Below are 23,860 nucleotides of genomic sequence, written 5' to 3'. Positions count from 1 at the left end.
GGGTACCCTGACTGTGGGCAGTTATGTGGCCAAAAAGTGGCTGTATGAGCATCTAGATCCTCATACTTTAATATGCAAAGTCATGCTGTTACTGCAGCATTCCTTATACCACTGGATATAAAACTAGTGTTTGATTGTGGTGGTGTTTTCAGTGTGTTACATCAGATTTATTCCCCAGCTCACCAAAACTGTAAGGAGGTGAAAACTGCTGCAAGGTTGCTGGGATGGTGGAGGTGGTATAATATCTGGAATTGGGGATTTGGGCCACGACAAACTATTCTTAGCAGCGTGCTCATAGATGAAATAGTTAAAATTTCTGGTGGCTGTGAACTCTGCGTTCAGGGGAAGCGGGGCTGTCTGCATTTCATGCTGCTGTTGTTTAGTCTCTCTGCAGACTTGGGAAAACAGCACGTATGTTTGGCTTCATTATGTGCGTTTCCATCTTTTCTTTGTAAATGATACAAACCACTGGTTAGAAGAGCAAACCGACCCCACAGCAGCCTGAAGTGGCTGCGTAGTTCTGCCGCCAAGGGCCGATCGTGCGGCAGATCCCGTGGGTCGGGTGCGCGGGGGGCTGCAGAGGCGGCGGTGTTTGTAACTGCAGCAGTGACCAGGGCTGTAGAGCAGCAGTGGAGCTTGTGTGTGCGCTTCCCCAGCAGTCCTCTTTCTGTTCACGTCCAGCTCCTCAGCAAAGGCTAAATAGCACCGTAACTGTAAATGGAAGCGATGTTTGTAGAATACAGTATTGACTTAACCAGCAGCAGCTTATTCTTGCAGCAGTGTTTTTGAATTTTACTAGCCCTCTATTTCTCCCTCTGTTTTGATTCGGTCATATCATCAGACTGTGCTCATTCATCCGGGAGCTGAAACGCATTCTGAAGAGGTGGCTGTGCGTTAGAACTACTCTGTTACGGAAAGTGTGTGTGTGTGCACGTATGTATAATGGAGATGGATATCTGATAAGTAAGATTTATGTGGCTTTGGGTAGTGCACACTGTAGTCGGTGTGGCTTTTCTTAGGTGGTTTACAAACGGAAAGGAACAAATATAGGTATTTCCATTTTCCTTCCATAGGTAGCAGTAAAATACAATATGGTGGTTATCTAAGAACTGTACCAGTAGCTGCTTTAAAAGTCTGTGAATGATTTGTTTTTTAAAGGAACTGAGATGTTTTGTCTGAAACTATTAAATGCAATAATGCAGTGCTAAGAAGCAGCATGCAGTGCTTGGTTTTCCTGGTATGCATGTTTTGTGTGGATGGCCATTCCTCTAATATTTGTGTTATGATGCATTTTCCAGGTGACAGCATTTAAGTGCTAGATGGTTATTAAGGTAGCATTGTGTTTTGGGTAGTCGCTCTGACTCGCTTTTGTGGTCAGTGGCTCTGATGTTCGGAGGAAATGCGTTTGAGCAGCCTTAGACATAGAAAACATTCATGTGGGAGCACAGAGAACAAAGAAAATCAAGTGAGCTTAATACTGGCATTGATATCAAAGTAAATTCTCCTATCTCATTTCTGCTGAACCCTGATCCTGGTGGCAAAGGGTCACATGCATATTACCCTTTACTTCTGTGACCTAGTCCTTATCTGTGCCTCATCAAACCCAATCAAGAGTCAGACTACAGACCTGAAGTATGAATTTTGCCGTTCCCTGTTCTCCTACAAACACTTGTTGGCTGCAAATGTTAAAACTTGTTTCTCTCTCTCTCCATGCTCTGAAGCAGTGAAGAGCTTCATATCCCATGTGGGTAAGCTGTATACTTTGCTGCTTTTGTCCCTCTGCGTTGCTGGAGGAGCCTGCTGTCCCTCAGGCTGTCTCTTCAGTTATCTTGGCTATCTTCACTCCTGGCGACCCCCTGTTCCTGCCACAGGTCCCCGCAAGGTGCGTTTTTGGCACTCCTCCGCAGGCTGTCCAGCCTGCGTATCCCACAAGCTAGGTCTTTTTTGTCTGAATATATAACAATTTGGTGTAATTTCAGTTACGCTGTAGTCACCCATGTTTGCTGTCTTGTTCGTTGTGTGCCGCTTTCTCTTGAAAAGCAGGAGGTTGCTTTTACGGTACCCTTTCCTGGGTGTTTTATGAAAATACAGCGAGGTGCCGAAGATGAGAGGCTGCAGCAGTCTGCTGGTATGTTTCCCTTCGATGCGGCTGAATTTTACTGGAACGGTGAGTGTGCCCGGGCATGTCGAATGCGATGTGTGGTGACCCTTGGTGCCATCCTGCCCCAGCAGCTGAAGTGCTCCGTGCCTTCCCACGTCTCTTCGGATTTAAGCAGCGGTATCCTCCCACGTCTCTTCGGATTTAAGCAGCAGTATCTTTCCTCTGACAGAAAATTTGAAAACTTGGCCATCTCTGTTATCTGTCTTTTCCCCCTGCCTTATATCCCTAGGCCTAGCCTTTTTTTTTCCTGATGTTACTTTGTCTAGAAGCATTTGCACAGTCTCTTATGATTATTCCAGTCTGGTCATTGTAGCAGAGATGACAAATTTTTGAATTATTCTCCTACAAGTTTTCAGCGATAACTTCCTTAATTTTTTTTTCCCAGGTGAGTTTTGTGCTATTGTCTCTCTTAATGGCTGTCTTCAGGTTAAACCAGTTACTTGCTAGTGCTCTTCAAGGAGAAAAGGTGATCCTTGTATAGAGACACTTCATCAGTCATGCAGCTTTTTCACCAATTCCACCTTCCTGCTGGGTAGCTGCCGCTATTTCAGTTGTTCTTGATACTTGTTCTTGAGCAAAGTTCAAAAAGGAGCTGTGAAATGGTTTCCAGTCACTTGCCTGTGCTTTCTTCCATAGAAGGACAGGTTGAAACACAGTTCCTCATTTATGTAAAATGTGTAAAAGCAGCTTGCTCTGTGTGGGGATTTTTTTTTTTGTAGGGTGGGGTTTGGGTTTTCTTGCTACAATTCTCTTGAAGAGGATGCACAGTAATATTTTGCTTGGTTCTATAAAAAATGGGTTTGTGTAATTATTTCCACGCGCATCTGACTCTCTTTTTTTTATGAATAGGAACTCAGTGGCTGTGTCTAAACCCTGGTTTGTCTCATGCATTGTCAGCCATTTGGGCAGCGTATGGCTAAGTGGGTGCCTCTGAATTGCTCCCACGTTACCCAGTTTGGGGCATTAGGTGTTCAGTCTCTGCATCATCTTCCCTGTTCGTTCAGCCTTTGCAGCCATTATAATTCTCTTTGCTTGTGCTCATCTTCTCCCCCCTCTTTCTCAAAGACGTACAATTCATTCAGCAAAAATAGCCAGACTCTCTGCAATGTGGGGAGTTATTAGTGTGGGTTTTTTCATCTGGGATTATTTTTTTTAAGGGCGTACTGATTCGTGAGGCCATTGTGTGGACGTGTAGCTGACAGTTCTGTGCCTCTGTGCGTTAGTGTTAAAGCCTACTTTTCACCATGTTCATCACTGACTTTGTTCTTTGTGTTAAACAGGCGTGGTTTACTCTCTCAAGCATCTCTTGAGACTCCTAGCATCCTCCTGTAGGCCTGTCTGTATGATCTAGAATTTCTTTCCTTGGATCCAACTTTCCTGTGAGTCTCTCTGGATTGTTTGTAATAGAGCATAGCATTTTTCTGCTGCATCTGCTCTGTGTTACGTCGTCCTGCAGTCTCGTAGTCTCTGAGCGGCTTTCTCAAGTCCCCATATTTCTCACGGAGAACTCTGCTCGAGCAGTCTTGCTTCAGACTGAAGACAGTTTGCCCTCTAGTTATGGCTGAGTTTTGTGTTGGTCTCCTTGAACTCCTTATTTCATTGCGGTGCCATGTTTCTGATATCATGCGTGCCCCTGGGTTCAGCTGCTCTGCTTTGATGGCTTATGCCTGAATTAATAATTACTGCCGTTCTAGGCAATTATTAATTGCTACTACTTTGTAATTCCCATGAAGTCCTTTCCTACTTAGGAGCTGTATGAATTGCAGACCTCTGCTTGTTTCAGTGTACCTAAACTTCCCAACATATGGGTGGTTCCGGGTAACTCCTGGGACCAAGAGGACTTTCTAGTCACCTCTGGAGGGAAGATGTCTGTGGAGACAAGGGTCTTCTCAGTATTGTCACAGTCTTTTCTGTCCTTTCTTCTCAATTGGCCACTACTGGTTCCTCTGGGCATACCAGTGAGTATAATCATGGGCTGGGTCGTCAGCCAAGTGCGGTGCTGCGCTATAGGATGACCAGCTAAACTGAGCTTCTAACATCAGCACAAATCCTAGGTTCCCATATGCCCTTTTCCCTTAGATATCCTTTTTTCCTCCTGTATCCCCATGTCTATTTCCAGCCTGTTTTCACTTACACAGAGGATCGATGGTCTACTTACGACAAGCTAATTTTTGAGGATGACTTGCTTTCATGCTATAAATGGCACGTAGTTGCTGAGCCAGGAATCTAGTTCTCTGCAAATGCAGTCACAGGTCATCACAGCGAGTCTGTAGGTTTTCTCCAGGATGCAATATATGTATGTTTCTTTTTGGTGAAAACAACATTGTGGTGTTGTCATTAAAACTAATGATGGTGGCATCGTTTCCTCTCCAGAATCCGCTGCTGTGGTATGTGCAAGAGAGCCGGTATACCAAAGCGGGACTTCTGCTGTAGATGAAGAGTCCTGCCCGCTGAATCCAGTTTCCTTTGAAAGGCACCGTGATGTCCTCTTGGGAGGCTACAGCTAAATTACTTTATCCTTCCCGGCCTGAAGGGCGGGTCAGGTTATTTTGGTAGTCATGGCAGGATGTGAAAGTAGTAAATAGGCTTCTACAGCAATTCCCTTACAAAACCCTGGCTTTTGGAAACTCGGTGTTTCCAAAACGTGGAACAACAGTGTCATGTCGTTGGTGTGACAGTAGTGGACAGCTTCTGACATCAAGAGTGAGTGATTGTAAGCAAGGGAGATTCACTAAGGCTGTAATGTGAGAGCACTATGTTAATGTAGCTGTGACTGAATCAGTACCACAAGAAGATTAAAAGAAACTACTTCTGGTGTATTAAAATGGTAACAGGAGACCTAGGAGACTTTAAAGTCATTAGCCTGAGGTGGAGTCTGTGCAATTTTAATGGTAAGAGTTAATTTGCAATTCAGTGGAAGAAGATTTAGCAGCTAAATATATATATACTAATGAAAATAGATCTGCCCTGTGGAAGGGAGGTCTCAGTGTAAAATGTGACAGATTTGTCAAGATTACAGCCTGGTTGATGAAAGCATCGGTGGTAAAATTGTTTCTCCAAAGCACTTGGCTTTGTAGGGTAGTTCATTTTATTGGAAGGGCTTGCATTGCTAATGGAGAGCACGTTATCTGTATTGACAACTGGCTCAGTGGAGAGAGAAACGGGTTTCTTGGGGTTGATGCTTGGGCTCAAGGGTGCGTAATTTTGTATATCAACCATCCCAACAAGGAGACAATTCCTGTTGGTAAAACTGGGAGGAGGAGAGGGTTGAGGAGGGCTGATGAACAGGGCAGGCAGCAGTCGGGAGCAGCTGGGGAATAGCGAGAAGGTCGCCAGAACACGGGTTAAATGTAGCTGGCCGTAAGGCAGGACGGCGGGGGAGAGTCTAGAGGTTGTAACTGTGGGACGGGAACTGTGACAAAGAGTGAAGTTGTTCTAGGCAATCACCTCTGCAAGCCGTCAGGCGTCCCTTCGCGCAGGCCTGGCAGGAGCATCGCCTAGCCAGGAGTAAGGCTGCGATCCAGGCTTTGCACTTTGGCCTTGCTGGCACGCATCTCTCTTTCTCAAAGCAGTAAGCGTTGGTAGAACGGTGCAACGCTGAGTTTCAGAAATCTGCCTCTTCCTTAGTGAAGGCAATTTAAACTTGCAAGCAGAACCTCCTAATTTTAGACTATTAAGTGCCTTGATCATTTAAAGCCTGACTGTTGAACTGAGCTAACAGGAAGGGTGTCTGTGTTTACTCTCCAAATCAAAGTGTTTGTTTAACCCAGATTTATTTCAATGTTGTAACTCTTACTGAGTAGTAGAGTAATAAAAAAGATTGTGAGACTAGAAGATTAACTTTTAAAACACAAACACTTGAAAATACTTGAGGTCAGTCGCACAGCTGCCCTCTCCTTGTTCAAAACAACCCATCAAACCACAGAAAGAATTTTAGAAATCAAAAGAAGAACATGAAAGCCCCAGGCGTCAAAGTTGCCTTCTGAATCTAGCAAATAGATGAAGTGAAACCTTCCAGTGGAGGGCATATAGGATTGAGTAGTGCGAGTAGTTCAGTCTTTGTGGAGTTTATTTTAAAAAGGAAAAGAAAAATCCTCGCCCCCCATAGACTGGCCAGCTTCATTTTTTTTGGTAACTGCTGTGTCTGAATGGATGCTGGGTGGCTTTAAGCACAGATAACAGATGTAGAATTCCTTTTTTAACATCTCTTAAGCCCAGAGTTTTTCTCTCCTGTCATGCTTGGGAAGAGAGAATAGTGTTCTTCGGTTACCTTCCGCTTGTGTTTTAGTAGGGGCGATGTGGGAATAGCAAGCGCTGGTGTTCCTTCTCAGCCTCCGAAAAGAAGAGCCGATGGGTAGGCCAGAACGTGGGCCCTACCTCTCACTTAGAGTACTATTCTGTACGTCAGGCACAGGATGAAGAAGGGTAGCTGAGATTTCAAATACTCCTTTCTGTAGTATCTGTGCTGCTGTTCTGAACGTGAGTGGTTATATTAAAATCAAATTTGTACCCACTTCAAATGCTGGTTAATTATTCTTGCAAAAGAGATCGGTGTTGAATAATAAGTGAAATGAGGTCGTGTGGAGCCTCGTCCCTCTTGTTACTAAAGGTGTGCAGAATAAAGGATTTTGTGTGCCATAACTGAAAAAAAAACCTTCTTGGAAGAATACTTCTCAGTGAGATATATGCAAGCTCAGAGCAGAGAGCGGTAAATGCATTTACCCTGTCTAGAGGCTGGTTTGCCTTCCCCTGGCAGTAAAGCTTCCCCTGGGGTGACTTTTCTGAGACAGAGAAGCCTACACGAAAGAGGGTGGTGTAACTGGACCTTTGGAGTCAGGGCTTCCAGGTCGCAGCATCCTTGCTTGTGGAAGAAAGTGTGTGCAAGGTGTTGAAGAATCGAGGAGTTTTTTTTAGACTTCCTTGGCATCCCCAGGAAGGGAAGCCTGGCTCCGTTTTCTCCCCGAAAGCAGTCCTGTCTCACTTTTTGTGAAGTTTTGGTTGGTTTCAGAGCAGCTTTAGGAAGCAGGAGTAAAGCTGACAGTGTCAGTTTTATACTGCTGAATATGAAAACTGTGGATTGGACACAGTCATTGGAAATACCCCATTCTCTTGTCCTTGCAAATCCAGCAGAAATGCAGGGAATAACCTTTTCTTTCAGTTTCCAATAGCTTTGTGCTGTCTCTAGTAAAGCATTCTTTTCCCCTTTTGACTACCGGAGTAGGGACCACATTCCGCTTTAAACTTTGTGGCAGGCTGATGTACAGTGCTGCAAAATGTTCTGTTTCCACGCACTTAAGTAGAAACTCCAACATCTGCTTTTCACTGTCTTTGAGTGTGTGTTTTCTGGCTTGGCTCTTCAGAGTTTTGTAGTATTAGCAAGGGCTCTGCTTTTAATTGCCATTAATTTTTGAAGCCTTTGTCCTTTTGGAGTTGTTTCCTCAACAAGATGATGGAATCCCTGAATAAAGCCCAGGTGAAAGCAGGAACGGATTAATCTTCCTGGCTGTATGCAAAATAACCCCCTGTTCAAGATATGTCAGAGGCTGACAGTGGTTATGTACCTATTCATACATCTGTTCTTTAACCACGGCTGTTGCGTTATGGCTATCCACTGGTCGTTAAGCCTTCGTTTTTAAACAGGTCACAATTACAGAGGGCACTGTGACTGCCAGCTAAATGTGACTGTGCTCAGCTGATGGTCAGCATATGTAATGTTTTGGCATTGTTTAATGTTCTTGTTTGCTTGTATGCCTCTAACAGGGAACTGTTGGTTCACTGTAATCGAAATGTATTGCTAATGATGTGATCTGCATCTAAAAGGTGGCAGCTAACACAAGAGCATTCTTTTCCTCCAGGCTTCCAAGCAGGGGAATGGCTTCTGATCTCTGCCAGCAAAAGCAGAGCTGTCTCAGTTGGACAAATATAAGACGACCATCTTCATGCATTTGAAAGGAAAAAGGTTCTACAATACACAAATGAGACTCTTGCTCAGGTGGTTTAAAAGAGAGCCAGAGCCTGCCAGTAGCGGTGATTCTCAAGCTGTGTGGCTGGTGGCCGTCTCCCAAAAACTCTTGGGTGAAAAGAAGATTTTGTGTTCACACAGTTGTGCAGCTTGGAAATAACGGACCTGTTCATACATGTGTATCCATAGGAACAAAGTCTGAATCTATGGATTCCTGTTATCGCGGCCAGGTTAACACAGGCATGCAAGTCTGGCGGATTTACAGCTTGTTAACAAGTTTTAAGTGGCGGGAGGGGAACTGGCTTGGCCGTACTAGATGCTTTTTCAATTATGGTATGCATTCAGCAGGCAAGTGGCTTTATGTTAAACGGCAGTTAGGAACTGTGGTGGAGCATTACATGTCGAAATTGGTTCTGCCCTTGAATCTTTGCTTGTGCACCCCGATATTCCTCCTCGTGAAGGAGAGTGTGGTAGAGAGAAATGAGCTGTACTGCTTCAGTAAAAATCCGACTCAGCTGGTCTCAAGCTCCTGGTTTGCATTTCCAGTGCTGTTTCAGTCTTTCTGTGTTTATGTTTTGTTTTTTCCTCTTTCATTTGCAAAGACAGCTTTGCATTCCCCAGTTCGTGGACTAGTGAGAGGGCTGCGCCTTTAACATAAAGCAGCTGTCAGCTGTGAAATGAGTGGAAAACTTAAGGATTCGGTAGACACTGTGGAGGAAGCGTACTTGCACCACAGTAGTATCTCAATGCCAAGCTTGACTAAAATCTAGCGTGGGTGATTTGATTGGCGTCACCAGCATTGCTGGGGAGCTCAGGAGAAAGCACGTTCTTAGAATTTAAACAAATGATTCATACTGGAAAGGTGCTGGCGCAAACTAAACGGCTGTTGCAGAAGATGCGTTCAAGGCAAGTCAACAGCCTTAAAACCCTAATCCCCCAGGCCTGCTTTTCTGTCCCAAAAGTCAATTGTTCAATTGCCTAGGGTATAATTATTCATTGTTTGCTACAGATAATAACAGAATAATAACAGAAGCAACTGCTCCTTTCTTTTTCAAACACAGCTTTCAGGTTAATCTTGCCACACACAATTCACACTAATGCTAATACCATTTTACCTAAGTATTGAGAAGTACCATAGCAGTTGCTTAGGCCATGCTGTCAGTATACATTTTAAAGAAATCAGTGCTGTATTGCTGAGTGTTCAGCTTGTTTTTGTCTGCTGGTCTGTGACACATATGTAGATTTCATGCAATGAAAATGTAAGTTATCAAGACTGATGTTCCAAGCTCCTGTCGTTCAAGGGAAGTGCCAGTATTTACAGTGGTTTAATTAGCCAAGCGGTGTCGTTGCCATCTTTCAGAAGTAGTCAGTTTAGGCGATGGTTGTGAATGGGAGAGCCCAAGGCCAGGGAATTGGGTGCTGGAGGGGGAAAGTTGGATGGAGGTCCCACGACCCTGCCCTGCGGGGTGTGTAAATGCTTGTGTGTGCCTTTCCCTACCTTGCTTCGTTTGCTTTGCTTTTGGCAAACATGTTTCCCCCTCTTGCTGCACCAGGGTCTTGATTTTTGCGGGTCTTTCCCTATTCCGTAAGCTGAAATATGGTTATTAAGGTCTCAATAGCTGGAGCTTGCTGGCCCCTTCTGAAAAACCCAATTGATTGAGCTGCTGTCCTTTACTTTGCAGTTGTATCTGTTGCAGAGACAGATCTGAGTTCATGTAAACAACTGGCTAGATGGCTTCCTTCTTGCATTTTATTGTCTTAAGTTAATGTTTAGTTGCTTGATATTAATCAGAAGGAGGCACAGAAGCAGTCGTGAGAGTCTGGGTGGTAAGAGGGGGGCTGGGTAATGAAGTGGTGGACTGGGGGAATTTGGGAGCTTAAAGTTTCAAACCTCATCTGCATTCAGATAGAATCACAGAATCATTTAGGTTGGAAAAGACCCTTCAGATCATCAAGTCCAACCGTTAACCTAACGCTGCCAAGACCACCACTAAACCATGTCGCTAAGCACCACATCTACACTTCTTTTAAATACCTCCGGGGATGGTGACTTAACCAAACACTACCTGAAGCCCTTACCCCAGCCAAAAGGAGATGCCCTTTAGGCAACAGCTTGTTTTGGGGCTGAAATGGGTAAGGAAACCTCAAGGAAGAGCTTGGGAATAGACAGTTTGCAATGAAGGGAGGGAAAGGACATTACTGAAGACAGTGTGTCTAAGGCAGCAGATTACAGTCTCTGTAAGCTGGTGCCGCTGCCAAAAGAAAAGGTCCCGGAGGCTCCTGCTTTGGACAGGCTTTTCCACCGCAACTGCTAAACCATCCCTACAAACTGATCAATTTGAAAAGCTAATTTTGTATGTATTTGCATGTATCCACTATGATGCGGATACAGGTTCGGGTTTTCCTATGATGAACTTTCTTTTGTGGCCACATTAACATTTGCCAACTTCAGGCTGCGCAGGTATGGCAGTGAAAGGGGAGTGGGATAAACTGCATAGTTTACCCACGTAGAGCTTGTCAAATGAACTTGGGTAACTTCCCTGACTGAAAGGTGATGGGAGGGGATTTTTTTTAAAGACGACAGAAATCCGGTTGGCCTAACCAAAGGTGGCGTCAGTAGGCATTTGATTGATGTTACATGGCACGTTGGAAAATAAGGGGTGGGATGCTGAAAGTGCTGGTTAGCATATGGACAAAATATTCTGGTTCTGTTTGCTGACGTGCAGCACTTCTCTGGAGCTGTGTACGCAGCTTTCGCTGTCTTTCTGTGATACTGCTATGAACAGAGAAATAAGCTAGTGCTTATGATAGCTTTCTCCTGCGCTTTAGAAATACAATATGCTATTCAGCAAAAAAAAAGGGGGGGAAGAAAGCGTTTTTTGGTATAATAGCAGCAAAGAAACAAGTTTCGGTAGCTGGCAGTGGTTTTCTATGGTTAGAACAGTTTGAATTTCCTGCCAAATGCAAACTCAAAAGGTTTTATGGGTGTACTGACATCTCGTTGTCAATGCTGGTTTTTGAACTTTTGCCTCTGTTGGGACACCTTCGCTTTCCATCACTGTTGGTGGTGTGTTTGCTTAAAAAAAATAAGCTGACATATATTCTGAGGAACCTGAAGGTGGAGCTTGCATGTTTGAAAACATTCTCAGCAAACCTCAGCTTTTCTGCCTTTTTTTGTGAAAACCCGCAGGCTTTAAATTAGTTGCCTTTCCACTGCCTTATTAAGCCCATTATTCCTGTTAATTTGTCTTTTAATTAAAAGAGAAATAGTAGAACATCCCAACTGTTTGCTCCTGGGTACAGTCAAACTAAGTAGGCTGGTGGGAACTGTGGAGTGGAGTAGCTTTTCCTGGGCTGGGTCTCTGCCAGTGAAGGCTTGAATGCCTTGCTCCATCCTAGCTTTTTAAGGCCAATATTTAAGAAGGTGTGCTTAGTGTTTTATTCACCGCCCTCTCCCACCTTCTCATTGGTAGAAATAGGACCATTTAGTAGCTTAGGTTTTGAGATTTGGATAGCTTTTTCTATCTCTGCCTACTGGGTAAGTCTTTATTCAGCTTTTGAACTACTCTGGTACCCTTCTTTTTTTTTTCTAGTGAAAAATCACTGTTCAGTGAGAAGTCAGCTCATCTGATTTGTTGCGTGAACCTGGCGAACTTTAGTCCATCTTGCTCAGGTCTGCATCGTCAGAGGGACGCTCGTGAAGCGTGGGCCACTTTGTCAGGAGCTGGTGGGAGGAATTAAGCAGACAACCGTTTTGGGTAGCGTGTCCTTTGTAGGATGGGGGAATGGACTGGGTGACTCCTCAGTCTCTCTTATAACCTCTTTACTGTTCACGTATCTAAGATGTGACTAAAATAGTCCCTGATTTCAGATGCTTTTCTTAAGTCGAATGATGAACATTTTGGATGCTACAGTGATGAAAGCCAGAGGATGAGGTATGAACTTGCCTGTTGCCTCTTCTGTACGTTTGATGGCATGGAATGGCATCATATAATATATGATATATATTGTATATATAAATAATATAATACCTTGTATTAATTGACTGATCTGGTAACAGGTCTGACAACTCTTAACTGTTAATGCTTGGGTTTATGTGCAGATGGATTTGTACTTGAATTCTAGAGGCTGTCAAAGAACAAATAGATAGCCAACCTCTTCTGTCTCGTCCCAATAGCTGAAAGATCAGGTTGTCTTTTGCAACATCAAACAGTAACTCATGTCCTTCACGGACGTGACGTGTCAGTAACAATTTATTCTGCTGCTGGATGCTTGAAAAATCGTTAAGTCCTTTACCCTTGCAAAAATATGCTCTTTGCAATGTGCTATCTTCATTCTTCTGAAGAAGTGCTGAAGTGATGATACTATACTGCAGTTCAGTTTTCGAGAGAGAGACTAGAATATTTCTTCAGAAAGAGCAAAGGTTCAGGATTTTAAGGAACTTTCTGTAGGAGATGGCAAAGGAATCTGGTAGAGCTAACTTTCTTCTTGTTTTTCAGATCTTTCCAAGAGCAAAGATTTTTAGGAATTGGTTGAAACTAAGTCTCTGAGGATGCAGATACCCATGCAGTTTATGTCCTCGATTTTTTGGGGTCGTTTTATGAAACGAGCTTGGAAAAAAAATGAGTCATGCCTTTACATTTGTGTCTTGTTTCCAGGATTGTGGTTTATGATTTTTTTAGATGATTGCTTAATCCCTAGAATAGCAAGATGAGTTTGGGGCCTTTGAGTTTTCTTTTTGAGCTGTTTTGCAGTGAACTGAGCCTGTTTAAAAAAGGATCCTAATGCCAAAGGGGGAGAGATCAGTTGCTCAGATGCTAAGATAATGCTGTGTTCCCACTGGCTTTCATGAATTCGGGGGAAGATTGTTTTCAGGATTGGATGAATTTTCTATAATTCAACCTCCCTGCTCTCTATACAGTGCCTCCAGTGAAGCAGAATTAAGGCTTGGCTGCAGACTTTTCATTGAGGAGAATTCCACATAGCTGGGCCTGAAATAAAAGAATTGCGTGGTTGCCTATTTGCCTATGCATCTTCGTTCACTGTGCCCAGAGACCAGGAGGGGACAAACCCTTTGACATGAGCATCTTTTCAGTTTACATTTGGCTGCACATAAAGCAGGTTTTGCAGCAAACCAGAGGAGAAAACCCCCCCGTATTAATCTTGTAGTGGAAATCACTTGGTTGCGTGTCACCGCACAAGCTGTCCAAAAGCTGCTGGTACGGGGAACGAATGAAATAAAACAAAAGCTTAATCAGCTTGGGTGGCTCAGATGGCCTGTGTGAAGGAAGATTGGGGGGTCCTTTCACCCTTCAGGAGCTGTGAGAAGGAGGAGCCCTGTGCAACACCGCTGTCCAGACTTCCTGGAGGAAGGGAAGATGAATGCCCTTGAAGATCCTCCCTGGGCTCGAAACCATCTCTTGTTTAAAGCAAGGCTAGCAGGGAAGGCTGGAAGACTTGCCAGTGGCTTCATGTGTGGGCTGTCCTGTCTTGTATGTGGTTGCTGTGTTGTTTCTGCACGCCCCTGTGTGCCTTGGGGCTCAGCTGCAGTTTCCAGGTTGTAGAATAGGTCGTTTTGGGTACAACTCTGTTTACCCAAAGAAATTCATCCCAATCGTTTAAATTCCCTTTGACCCTCAGTTTTTTGAATCCTTTGCCCATGTCTTCGTCTACCTCCTTATTGTTACGCTCTTCTTCCTTGTCTGTGGGGAGGAATGTATTGATCTTTTTAAAAAATCTTTTTTGTTAGAAAAGTGGGGGAACGTGTTCTGTTAGGCCATTATTCATGTTATTTATTTCTCCCTCTACCACTTTTAAAGTCACTTTTGTCACCTGGTAATCAGGAGGTACCTTGTGTGACCACAATGAAAATGGTCTTGGCTCTCCACATCCCATGCTCTGAATTCCTGCTGGGAAAGGATTGCCAGTTTGCAGTTTGAACAGCTGATGATTTGAGGGACACCAGCGCAAGCCAGAGTACCAGCATTCGCTGAACAAACGTACTCGGGTGTCCATAAGCATTTTGTATTACTGTTTCCTCTGCTAGATGACAAAGGCCACGTGGACTGTACGTGCTTTTGTCTGTAGGTCATTTTGGGATTCCAAGCCCAGCACATGTGTGTTTCTGATAAATTTTCTCCTTGCTTGACTGCAGCTCTGATACCAGTCTCTTGTTTTACCCTTGGCCTGCCCTTTCACCCTTGTAGCACGGCTGATAAAGACATCCTAATGGAAACTCTTCTGGTGGACTTCTGATGCAGAAGCGATTCGGGTGCTTTCCAGGGGAAATTATTTTAATCTGAATCTGTATGCACAATGCACCACGGTCCTGCGGTCGTTGGACACTCTGTTCACAAAACTCCCGAGTTTGCTGGAGAGGAGGGCGGAACACCGGTACTGTGAATTGAAAGATGCCCCTAGTAAATTTGCTTGCCTTAGTTGCTTTTTGCAGGCACCCTGTGATTGTGGACCACGGGTTCTGTGACGGTGCAGTACTTAAATCTTAGTTTGGCAGTTGTTTTCCGTGGTGGGATGAAGGATGTTCGTGGAGTTCCTTAGTGCTGGTAAAGGTAGCACACGCAGGAGAAGCTGTCGTGAGAGGACCCCCAGCTCCTCCTTGCCGGCCAGGTATTCTTATTGTCTGCCCAAATGCAAAATATGCTTGTTCTGAGTGAATATAGGACCTTCGTCCAGATGTAAATTACCAGGAATTTTTTCCATTTCTGATGTTGCACTCACAGGAAATACTTTCTTCTTCCAGATTTAAGTATATCCGGAGAGAGAATGTTTTTCACATCCGCTTTGGAAACCTGCGTGAAGCAAAAACTACTTCGGATTTTGCTTGTGTTTGGACAGAGCCCAGAAATTGGGCAAAAGCCTTTGGTGAATAAAGGGAGAAAATGTGATGTCAGTGGGGATTTTCTTTTTTTTTATTTTGGAGTGACTTGGGGTTGGGTGTTTTGGGTTGGTGTGGGGATTTTTGTTATTCTGGTTTTTTTAGACATTATTGTTTGCAGAAATCCATTTATAATGTTCTTCAGTGTCTTCAGTTTGCATCTGCTTATTCTCTAACTCACTTGTGTTTTCCAACCAAGACCAACTGAGTTTCCCGGTGAAAAGGGGGTGAAAAGTATGTTGCTGCTGCTTTTGCCTGAGCATACCAAAAGCTCCCTGTGCACAGCATTTATTTCCTGAAATAGCTTTTCTGCAGAGTGAGCAGTTTTAATTTAGCTAAATTGCTCACTAAAGACCTGATAATTTTACAATGTCTGTACTTCAGCACGTTGTCTTAGATTTATCAGGAGAAGAGAAGCTGTTTGTTGATGGATAGAGGCTTTGCCCTGGTTGCATTTTAAGTAGACATCTCCCTGGAGATGAGGTGTAAATGTCACGTTACCAAGTAGCATTTGGCGTGGGGTACCAGAGCAAAGGAAGAGATGTCTCGGTTCAGTCTCTGAAAAAGAGAAACTAAAATAATTTCTGAGCTCTGACAGCATTGCTCGGACAATGTTGTCTTCGGTGTTTTCTGTTCTGGTTCCAGCTTGCGGCTGGGTCATGCTAAGTGCTTTTGCAACCCAGGCACCTGAAGAGCCTGTGTTTTGATGTGCCCTGGCTGTGCCTGGAGGAGTACAGACCTGACTCTGGTGCCCTTCTAAACAAGTGGGTTTTTTAAAGTACGACTGAAATCCTGGCGTATGCGAAAGCCCCCCCAAGAGAGCTCTGGCTGCAGCAGGATCTGGGCCCCAGGCAGGACGGCTTGCTGGAGAGCCCTGTCCTGTCTGGTTGCTCACCTGTGTTACCGTTCCCAGCGGGAAGGTGATGATGGCAGAGTCACCTCTCAAGCGTGAGGCGAGAGGAAACTGCTAGGTTGTGTTAACTCTGACCAACCAGCCAAATGAGATAAGACGACACGCTTTTCTCATTGAAGAGGGTTAAATTATATCCTGATTACTCAGCAACTGAATGTCAGCTACCCTTCAGTGATCTCTCCTCCCCTTCTCTTCCACAAACCTGTTCCAGCGATGGAAATAATGTAGGTGCTAATGTGGGGGATGGTTGTGGAAAGCTGGTTTTAATTTGAGAGTAGAGAGCTGTGATCAGTTGTTATTAGCCCAAGGAAAATGTTCACAGAATCGTTAAGGTTGGAAAAGACCTGTAAGATCATCAAGTCCAACCATCAACTAACACCACCATGCCCACTAAACCATGTCCCGCAGTGCCACGTCCACGTGTTCCTTGAACACCTCCGGGGATGGCGACTCCACCACCTCCCTGGGCAGCCTCTGCCAGTGCTTCACCACTCTCCCAGTAAAGACATTTTTCCTAATATGCAGCCTGAACCTCCCCTGGCGCAACTTCAGGCCATTTCCTCTTGTCCTGTCGCTAGTCATTTGGGAGAAGAGACCAACACCCACCTCACCACAACCCCCTTTCAGGTAGTTGTAGAGAGTGATGAGGTCTCCCCTCAGCCTCCTCTTCTCCAGACTGAACAACCCCAGTTCCCTCAGCCGTTCCTCATCAGACTTGTGCTCCAGACCCCTCACCAGCTCCGTTGCCCTTCTCTGGACACGCTCCAGCACCTCCATGTCTTTCTCACAGTGAGGGGCCCAAAACTGAACACAGTATTCGAGGTGTGGCTTCACCAGTGCTGAGAATAAAGGCACAACCACTGCCCTACTCCCGCTGGCCACCCTGTTTCTGCTACAAGCCAGGACGCCATTGGCCTTCTTGGCCACCTGGGCACACTGCTGTCTTCTAGTCAGCCGGCTGTCGACCAGCACCCCCAGGTCCTTTTCCACCAGGCAGCTTTCCAGCCACTCGTCCCCAAGCCTGTAGCGTTGCATGGGGTTGTTGTGACCCAAGTGCAGGACCCGGCACTTGGCCATGTTGAACCTCACACAATTGGCCTCGGCCCATCCATCCAGCCTGTCCAATTCTTCTGTTCTTCTAAAGCCTCTGTTTTGTGTTGTTTCCTTTGCCGGTCCTTTGCTGTTTCTGCTTTCCGTAATACTTTAGGAAACGGGGCTTGAGGTATGGAAATGTCCCTGGAAGCCTTGCTGGCTTTCTTCACCTTGGCATTGTCGGGTTTGCCATGGGAAGTATTAAAATCTGTTGAACCTTTCAACACGGGCTTGTTGCAGCCAGAGCTGGTTGGCAGTGTCTTAGTAATATTTTTTTTTCCCCTCTTGGAAAATGGCAGTTCCTTTAGCTTGTCAAGAAATTGCGTTGATTTTGACGGTAGATGTTTCTGAAGTCCAGAAAACAGTTCCTGGGTGAGAGGAGACAGGTACTTGTAGACAGGCTGTAGTGTGATGGAGGCAGGTTTTGGACGTATAGGAGGGTAGCCCGTTCCCTGTGACTACCCCGGCAATCATGCCAAAAACTTACCTGGGTGGGGGGATTGGGGTCTCTCCTTTTTGACTGTGCTGAAAAACTGTTCCTGAGAGTCTTGGCTTTAGCCTAGGGCTACAAAAGCTGTTGAGGTCTTGAAGATTTTGATACATGAGTGAACTATTCCCAGCCCAGTTCTGTCTGTACACTCGTATTTCTTGTAGAGATGTTTAAAAACGAGGTCTTCAGGCTCTCTATTTGGTAGTTTCAACTAGCTGACAGTGTTCAAACCCTCTCAGCGCTAGTGCGGAGCAAGTTCAGTGCGTCAGCTCCTAAACTTGCCAAATGGGAGATTAATAATTTTGTGCCTCTTGGAAAAATTAATTTCTGCTTTCAGCTGCCGGCAGTTCCCGCTACCGAGAACTGGTTGCTCGCTGGTGTGCAGTGTCATTTCTGCTCGAGACGGTCCACTGGAAAGCAAAGGAACTTGTGTTGCCTGAAGGGTTCACGTGCATTTTAGTTCTTGATTGCAATCGTAGTTGAGGGCCTCAGTGTTTCTGCCCATAAAATGTTAATCAACTAAATCTTTACAAGTACACCTTTATGTATATGTACATGCATATATATACACACATGAGTGTGTATGTGGTAATTATTCCGAGGCAATAAAGTATATTTTGAGAAAAATTGCTTAACTAGCTGCTGTGTGATCCTTTGTGGGGTTTTTTGTTTGTTTGGGGGTTTTTTGTGTTGTTGGTTTGGGGGTTTTTTGTAGCTTACTCTTCCTGACCAGAATACTTAGGGCAAAATAGAAATGAAGTGTTGGGGCAATTGTTCCAAACTCAGTCTGGACTCGTAGAGAATAATGCTGCAGATAAGAAACTTCATAATGTTTTATAACTTAGAAGGACTTGCTTTCCAGGGCGTTGAGAGGTATGAACCCTTTTTTAACTGGACAAGGCAGAATGTCTGCTCCAGTCTGTACGTGAGATCATGTGTAATTTTATCAGTCTCATTACGCATAGTTCCTCAAAATATGTGAATATCTAACAGAACAAAATCTTGCTGATGGTGATTTAAATGGGAAGCGCAGTCAGGCTACTTTTTGGAGACAAACATGTGATATGCATTTCTAGAGATCCTGAAATCTGTTAAATCAGCAGAAAAAAGCTCTGGTTACAGAGTGTTTTAAAATATAATCAGTGGGGAGTTTCTATTCCCCTTTTCTAAGCTGTGTCTCATCAGCTGACAGTTTGGTTACTTCTGCTTCTCTCAAGCAACTGAGGCTACATAAACTGTTTAAAGTTAGTTTTGTTTAAAGAGTAAATGACCAGGTTTTCAAATACACCGAGCACAGTGTGTGGTGAAAATTGCTTCATAAAATTCCTGCTGTAGTCAGGTCTGTCTTTCTCTCTTACTTTTTTTTTTTTCTTTTATACAGGCGATACGGATTATGGTTTCGATTGCGGAAGTTAATAATCTGGTTGCTGGGAGTGTATATAGCCATTCCATTTCTAGTGAAACTTTGCCCTGCTATTCAGGCAAAGCTGGTCTTCCTAAACTTTGGTAAGTGACTCGTTCTCTTGGGACGGGTGAGGGGTGACGGGGAGGAGTGTCTTTATCTTTCATTTGTCTGCCTTGACTTTCACCCTGCATGTGTCCAGCTTGTGAAGGATACGAACTTTCCCGGGTTGAAGTTCTCCCAGCTACGCTTTGGAAAGCATTCTCTGTGGCCCTAGTGGTCTTTGTAGTCTGTCGTCTTATAAATATGGTGAACCAACTGAAGAAGCCAACTCTCAGCCGAAAGGGTCTCCTTCAGGAAAAACCATGCGATACGTCAAACACATTTTTCTGAAGGGTTCAACAAAGTTGCGTGAATAGACAGCAAGCAAGTGAAATTAAATCCAGTGAATTGTTTTCCAGGCAGTGACTCTTCACCTGAAAGCATTTTAGGAGAATGCTCTGGTTGGGACAGAAGAGGCCTGTTCGTGCAGTCAGGTTGAATGTTTTCCTTGTGTCTGTTTACCCTTTGCATTTGGTCAAGCTGGCGGTACGGTGGGTCTGGTGAACTGGCTCAGCATCCAGGTCGCCCAGGGAGGCCTGAGCATCCCCAGGATGGAAAATGATGGAGCATCGCTGTACGAGAGATACTTCTTTGCAGTCTAAACTTGTCTTTAAGCCTCACTTGTGTTTTGTAATGGAGTTTTGAAAAATATCTTCCTTTCTTCGTAGACGCTAGAAGGACCAACTACGGATATATTGCTTTTATACAACTTCCGTCATTTTGATTGCATGCTCTGTATATTATAATGCTTCGGGTCGTGGTCACTGTGAAGTGTGCACATGTACGGGCCAGCTCTCATGCCCCGATTCCCAGAACTGACAGCTGGGTAACGTGAATAATGCAGGTTACTTCCATTTTCATCACCTTGCTTTTTCAGTGATGATTTTAATTTGCTCTTGCAGAGCTTTGTTAGGTGTCCCAGAAGTTCCTGCCTCTGTTCATTCCCAAGTGACTGAAATAATTGTCCCATAACACTTTCTTGCACTAGTACTTGCACTAATATCACTGCAACGTTGTTCCTACTGCTTTATAGAATGGGAGTCAGATTTTACTTTTGACACTACTCCCATGAAAAACTATTTGCCTTAATACAAAGTGCATTCTAACACACATATTAGAAGTACATTGGCATGTTTGAATAATTCTTCTCCACTGGAGAGTGACTTTTCTCCTTCAGAGGAGTGGTGTAGGGTTTGCCCTGTCGTATTGTTTTTTAACTTTCTGAGTATAAATCACTATCCTTCAGCCATCTTTTTCTCCTCCTTTTGTGTAGTTTGGGATTGCTTCCAAAACAGTAGCACAGAGCTTCAGGAGAGAGCGCTTCCATTTATTTCTCGAGATAGCTAAAGATGAATCAGTAGCCGTGCTCCCACTGTTAGCAACTGAACCGATGTCTGGATTTGTTCTTGTGGACAGACTTTTATTTCAGGTTATGAGATACATGGGCATATGGGTAGAGATCTCAAGCTGTCTCCGCTGGAAGTCTTGAGAAAGGTGAGATTTCTAGAACCGTAAATACAGACTAGATCAGATTTAGTGTATCAGTATGGTTAAGAAATTATGTGATGTCTTGTGAGTGACACCAAATAGCTCTGAAACATGTCACTAAAAAAACCCTTGATGTGTTAAATCTCCGTGTGATGTATGCCTATATGATGATGACGACGATCTGTTTGTCTGTGTGTGTAGAATAGATGGACCATCCCAGTGATAAATGCAATACATAAAAATTGCCTGTACTTCTGTATTTTTCTCTTGCATTGAGGTAGATGCTTACCTGGCCCCCATCACTAACATTGGTACATTCCTGTTCGTACCTATGTAATACAAAATCTGTCGAGAAAGTCTTAACAGATTTGGCAAATGAGAAAATCAAGGCACAGAGAAGTTGAATAGTTTTCCCAGAACACTGCTAGAAGTGACTTGTGCGCCTGTCCAGACCTGGAGTGCAGAACTTACCGTCATCTTGGAGGATCCACCACCCCTGTGAGAGCATCGCTGAGTTCTGCGGTGGCAGCGCAGTAACCCCACGGGTCTCTGGGGGCCTGCGTGCTTTGTCTGGGACTCTTCCACGTGCTTTGGCATAAGAGCAAACAGAGTTGCGCAGGTATAGGTTTGCAGTCTATGGGGCCGGATTTGTCAGGTTAACATCGGCTGTTGTCTGCCTTGGTTTTCATGTTTGTGGAATGTTTAGTGATTTTTTTGGGGGGGGGGGGGGCGGGTAAGTGACGTGAGATTTGACAGTCACCATTATCAGCGCTGCTTTGTGTGTCAGTAATACAAAATCTTTGGTATGTTAATTGTTATGCCACATTTTCAAGGAGACATACTTCCTGGTTCTGCTGGAACGGAGCTCAAGTTTATGCAGAAAAGCCTGAATCATTGCATTGGAAAGCTGCCTGGCGGAAAAGGGCCTGGGGCCATTGATCAACAGCTGGCTGAATAGGAGCCAGCAGTGTGCCCAGGTGGCCAAGAAGGCCAATGACACCCTGGCTTGTAGCAGAAACAGTGTGGCCAGCGGGAGTAGGGCAGTGGTTGTGCCTTTATTCTCAGCACTGGTGAGGCTGCACCTCAAATGATGCGTGCAGTTTTGGGCCCCTCACTGCGAGAAAGACATGGAGGTGCTGGAGCGTGTCCAGAGAAGGGCGACGGAGCTGGTGAGGGGTCTGGAGCACAAGTCTGATGAGGAGTGGCTGAGGGAGCTGGGGTTGTTCAGTCTGGAGAAGAGGAGGCTGAGGGGAGACCTCATCATCACTCTCTACGATTACCTGAAAGGGGGTTGTAGAGAGGTGGGTGTTGGTCTCTTCTCCCAAGTGACTAGCGACAGGACAAAAGGAAATGGCCTCAAGTTACACCAGGGGAGGTTTAGATTGGGTATTAGGAAAAAATTCTTCGCAGAAAGAGTTCTCAGGCACTGGAAGAGGCTGCCCAGGGAGGTGGTGGAGTCACCATCCCTGGAGGTCTTTAAAAGACCTGTGGATGAGGTGCTTCAGGACATGGTTTAGTGGTGGACTTGGCAGGGTTAGGTTTATGGTTGGACTTGATGATCTTAAAGGTCTTCTCCAACCTACGTGATTCTGTCATTCTATGATTGGGAGAAGAGAGTCCTTACAACTGCTCAATGCTCTCTGTAGATCTCTACAGCATCCTTCTTGGTGCTGGGTGTGTCACAGGCTGTCTAGAGAGGCCATAAAGCATTGGTGATGGAAAAGGAAGCATTTACACTAAGCACATCCCCTCATTTAGCACATTGCACAGTGTCTGTAAGATGTGGCTTGTGAAGCAATCAATGGAAAACAAAATGCTGAAATTCTTTGATGTTTGACTTTCCTGATGTTGCTCATGTTCGAATCATTGAATATAACAAGCAACAGACAACTGTGTGTTGTATAAATTGGGGAACATAAATATTTGGAAGTGTGAATTGAGGTGTAATGATTTTGTTTTCAGGGATCTTTTCCTGAAGATACGAAGCTTCTGGCCTAACATGATCTCTTTTAAATGCTGCAGTGTCTGGGAGATATGGCAATTATTTCCCGGTCTTTGGAGAGTGGGCTAACAAACCGCATATCCTCCTCAAAGGCTCAGGAGGTCAGGGTTTAACACAATTTATCTTACTCTTAGAGGACAAGAGCAACGTGGTGTCTGCTACTGTAATGCAGCATCTCCTTTAGATTGTTGAACTATAGAGGCTGAAACCACATGTCATCCTGAAACATGTTACAGGTCTGGAATGCACTCTATATCCTGGGGAGTTTGTCCCTTCAGTAGCTTCCATTACAGCTACAATGCAAACAGTAAAAGGTTTGCCAAATCAGCCTACCCATCCCATTGAAAGAGCAGGAGCGACTACCTTGTGTTTAGGAGATTTAACCATCTCTGCCCAGTCTGCTTTGTAAATGTGTGTCATGGGAAGCTTTGCCTGTCTCCCCCACCTCTTAATTTTAGCCTGCTCCCTGGTTTTTTGATGGTTCCTTGTGTCTTCTTACCTTGCTCTCTTTGATGTTCATATTTCAGTCACAGCTGTAGCCAGTTCATCCTTTCACACAAAAAGAATAAGGTCTTCCCAGCACAGTGGAGCAGTTTGTACAACTTTCCAGTGCCTTGGTAAAGCACTTTTAATTTTTACCTTTCTTTTCTTACAAAAGGTTTCATATTCTGTTTTTTCTCTTTTTTGTATTTCAGTGAGGGTCCCATATTTCATTGACTTGAAAAGACCACAGGATCAAGGTTTAAACCACACCTGTAATTATTACCTGCAGCCAGAGGAGGATGTAACCATCGGAGTCTGGTAAGGAAGCCTGTTCTGTGCAGTATGTGCCATGCATCTTTATCCTTCTTTTTGTTCTCAGTGTAGCCTATCAGTATTTTTGCTGTGCATGTGACAACCATTGCCTGCTCTGATTTGCAGATGTTTGTGTTTTCCTCTGCCAAGTGACCGAGTTCATGTTGAAAAGTATGCAAATCTCTGGAGCTTGTCTGAACTGAGACCAGTAATGCATGAAACACAACTGGACAACCTGTGCATTCAGAGAAAATTCATAATTTGGAATCTTAAAGGTTACAGGTCCGCATTGCTACAAAGATCATGCCTCCATATCAGATGAGACCCAAGGAGTTAGAAGTTTTGTCATTCAACTGCTGTTCGTATTTTGTTTTGTGAAATAAATGTGGGGGAAGATAGCAAAACAGGATCAAACTGTTCAGAGTAGGAGGAAGAATATTCTGCATATAAAACATATGTAAGGTTTGTAGAGTGGGCGAGAACAGAACACGCAGTTTACTCTCTTAACAAAGCAAGTGACAGTGTCAGAACTCGCTTGTCATTCCTCACGAAAAAGAT

General features: G+C 44.4%; 1 protein-coding gene across 1 annotated transcript in view; it reads left to right on the top strand.

Annotated features, from left to right (window-relative positions):
• ABHD12 (abhydrolase domain containing 12, lysophospholipase) overlaps window positions 1-23,860 on the top strand; it is a 49,460-nt gene that overhangs the window by 2,630 nt on the left and 22,970 nt on the right. Inside the window, exons 2-3 of the mRNA XM_059832959.1 lie at window positions 18,895-19,019; window positions 23,203-23,308. Coding sequence (XP_059688942.1) covers window positions 18,895-19,019; window positions 23,203-23,308 — 231 coding nt within the window. The remainder of the gene's footprint in view (window positions 1-18,894; window positions 19,020-23,202; window positions 23,309-23,860) is intronic.

The sequence above is a fragment of the Gavia stellata genome, chromosome 37 (assembly GCF_030936135.1).
Source record: "Gavia stellata isolate bGavSte3 chromosome 37, bGavSte3.hap2, whole genome shotgun sequence".
In the NCBI taxonomy this organism is placed as follows: Eukaryota; Metazoa; Chordata; class Aves; order Gaviiformes; family Gaviidae; genus Gavia; species Gavia stellata.
The sequence above is the reverse complement of the archived record's forward strand: the minus strand, read 5'-3'. Positions and strand labels throughout refer to the sequence as shown.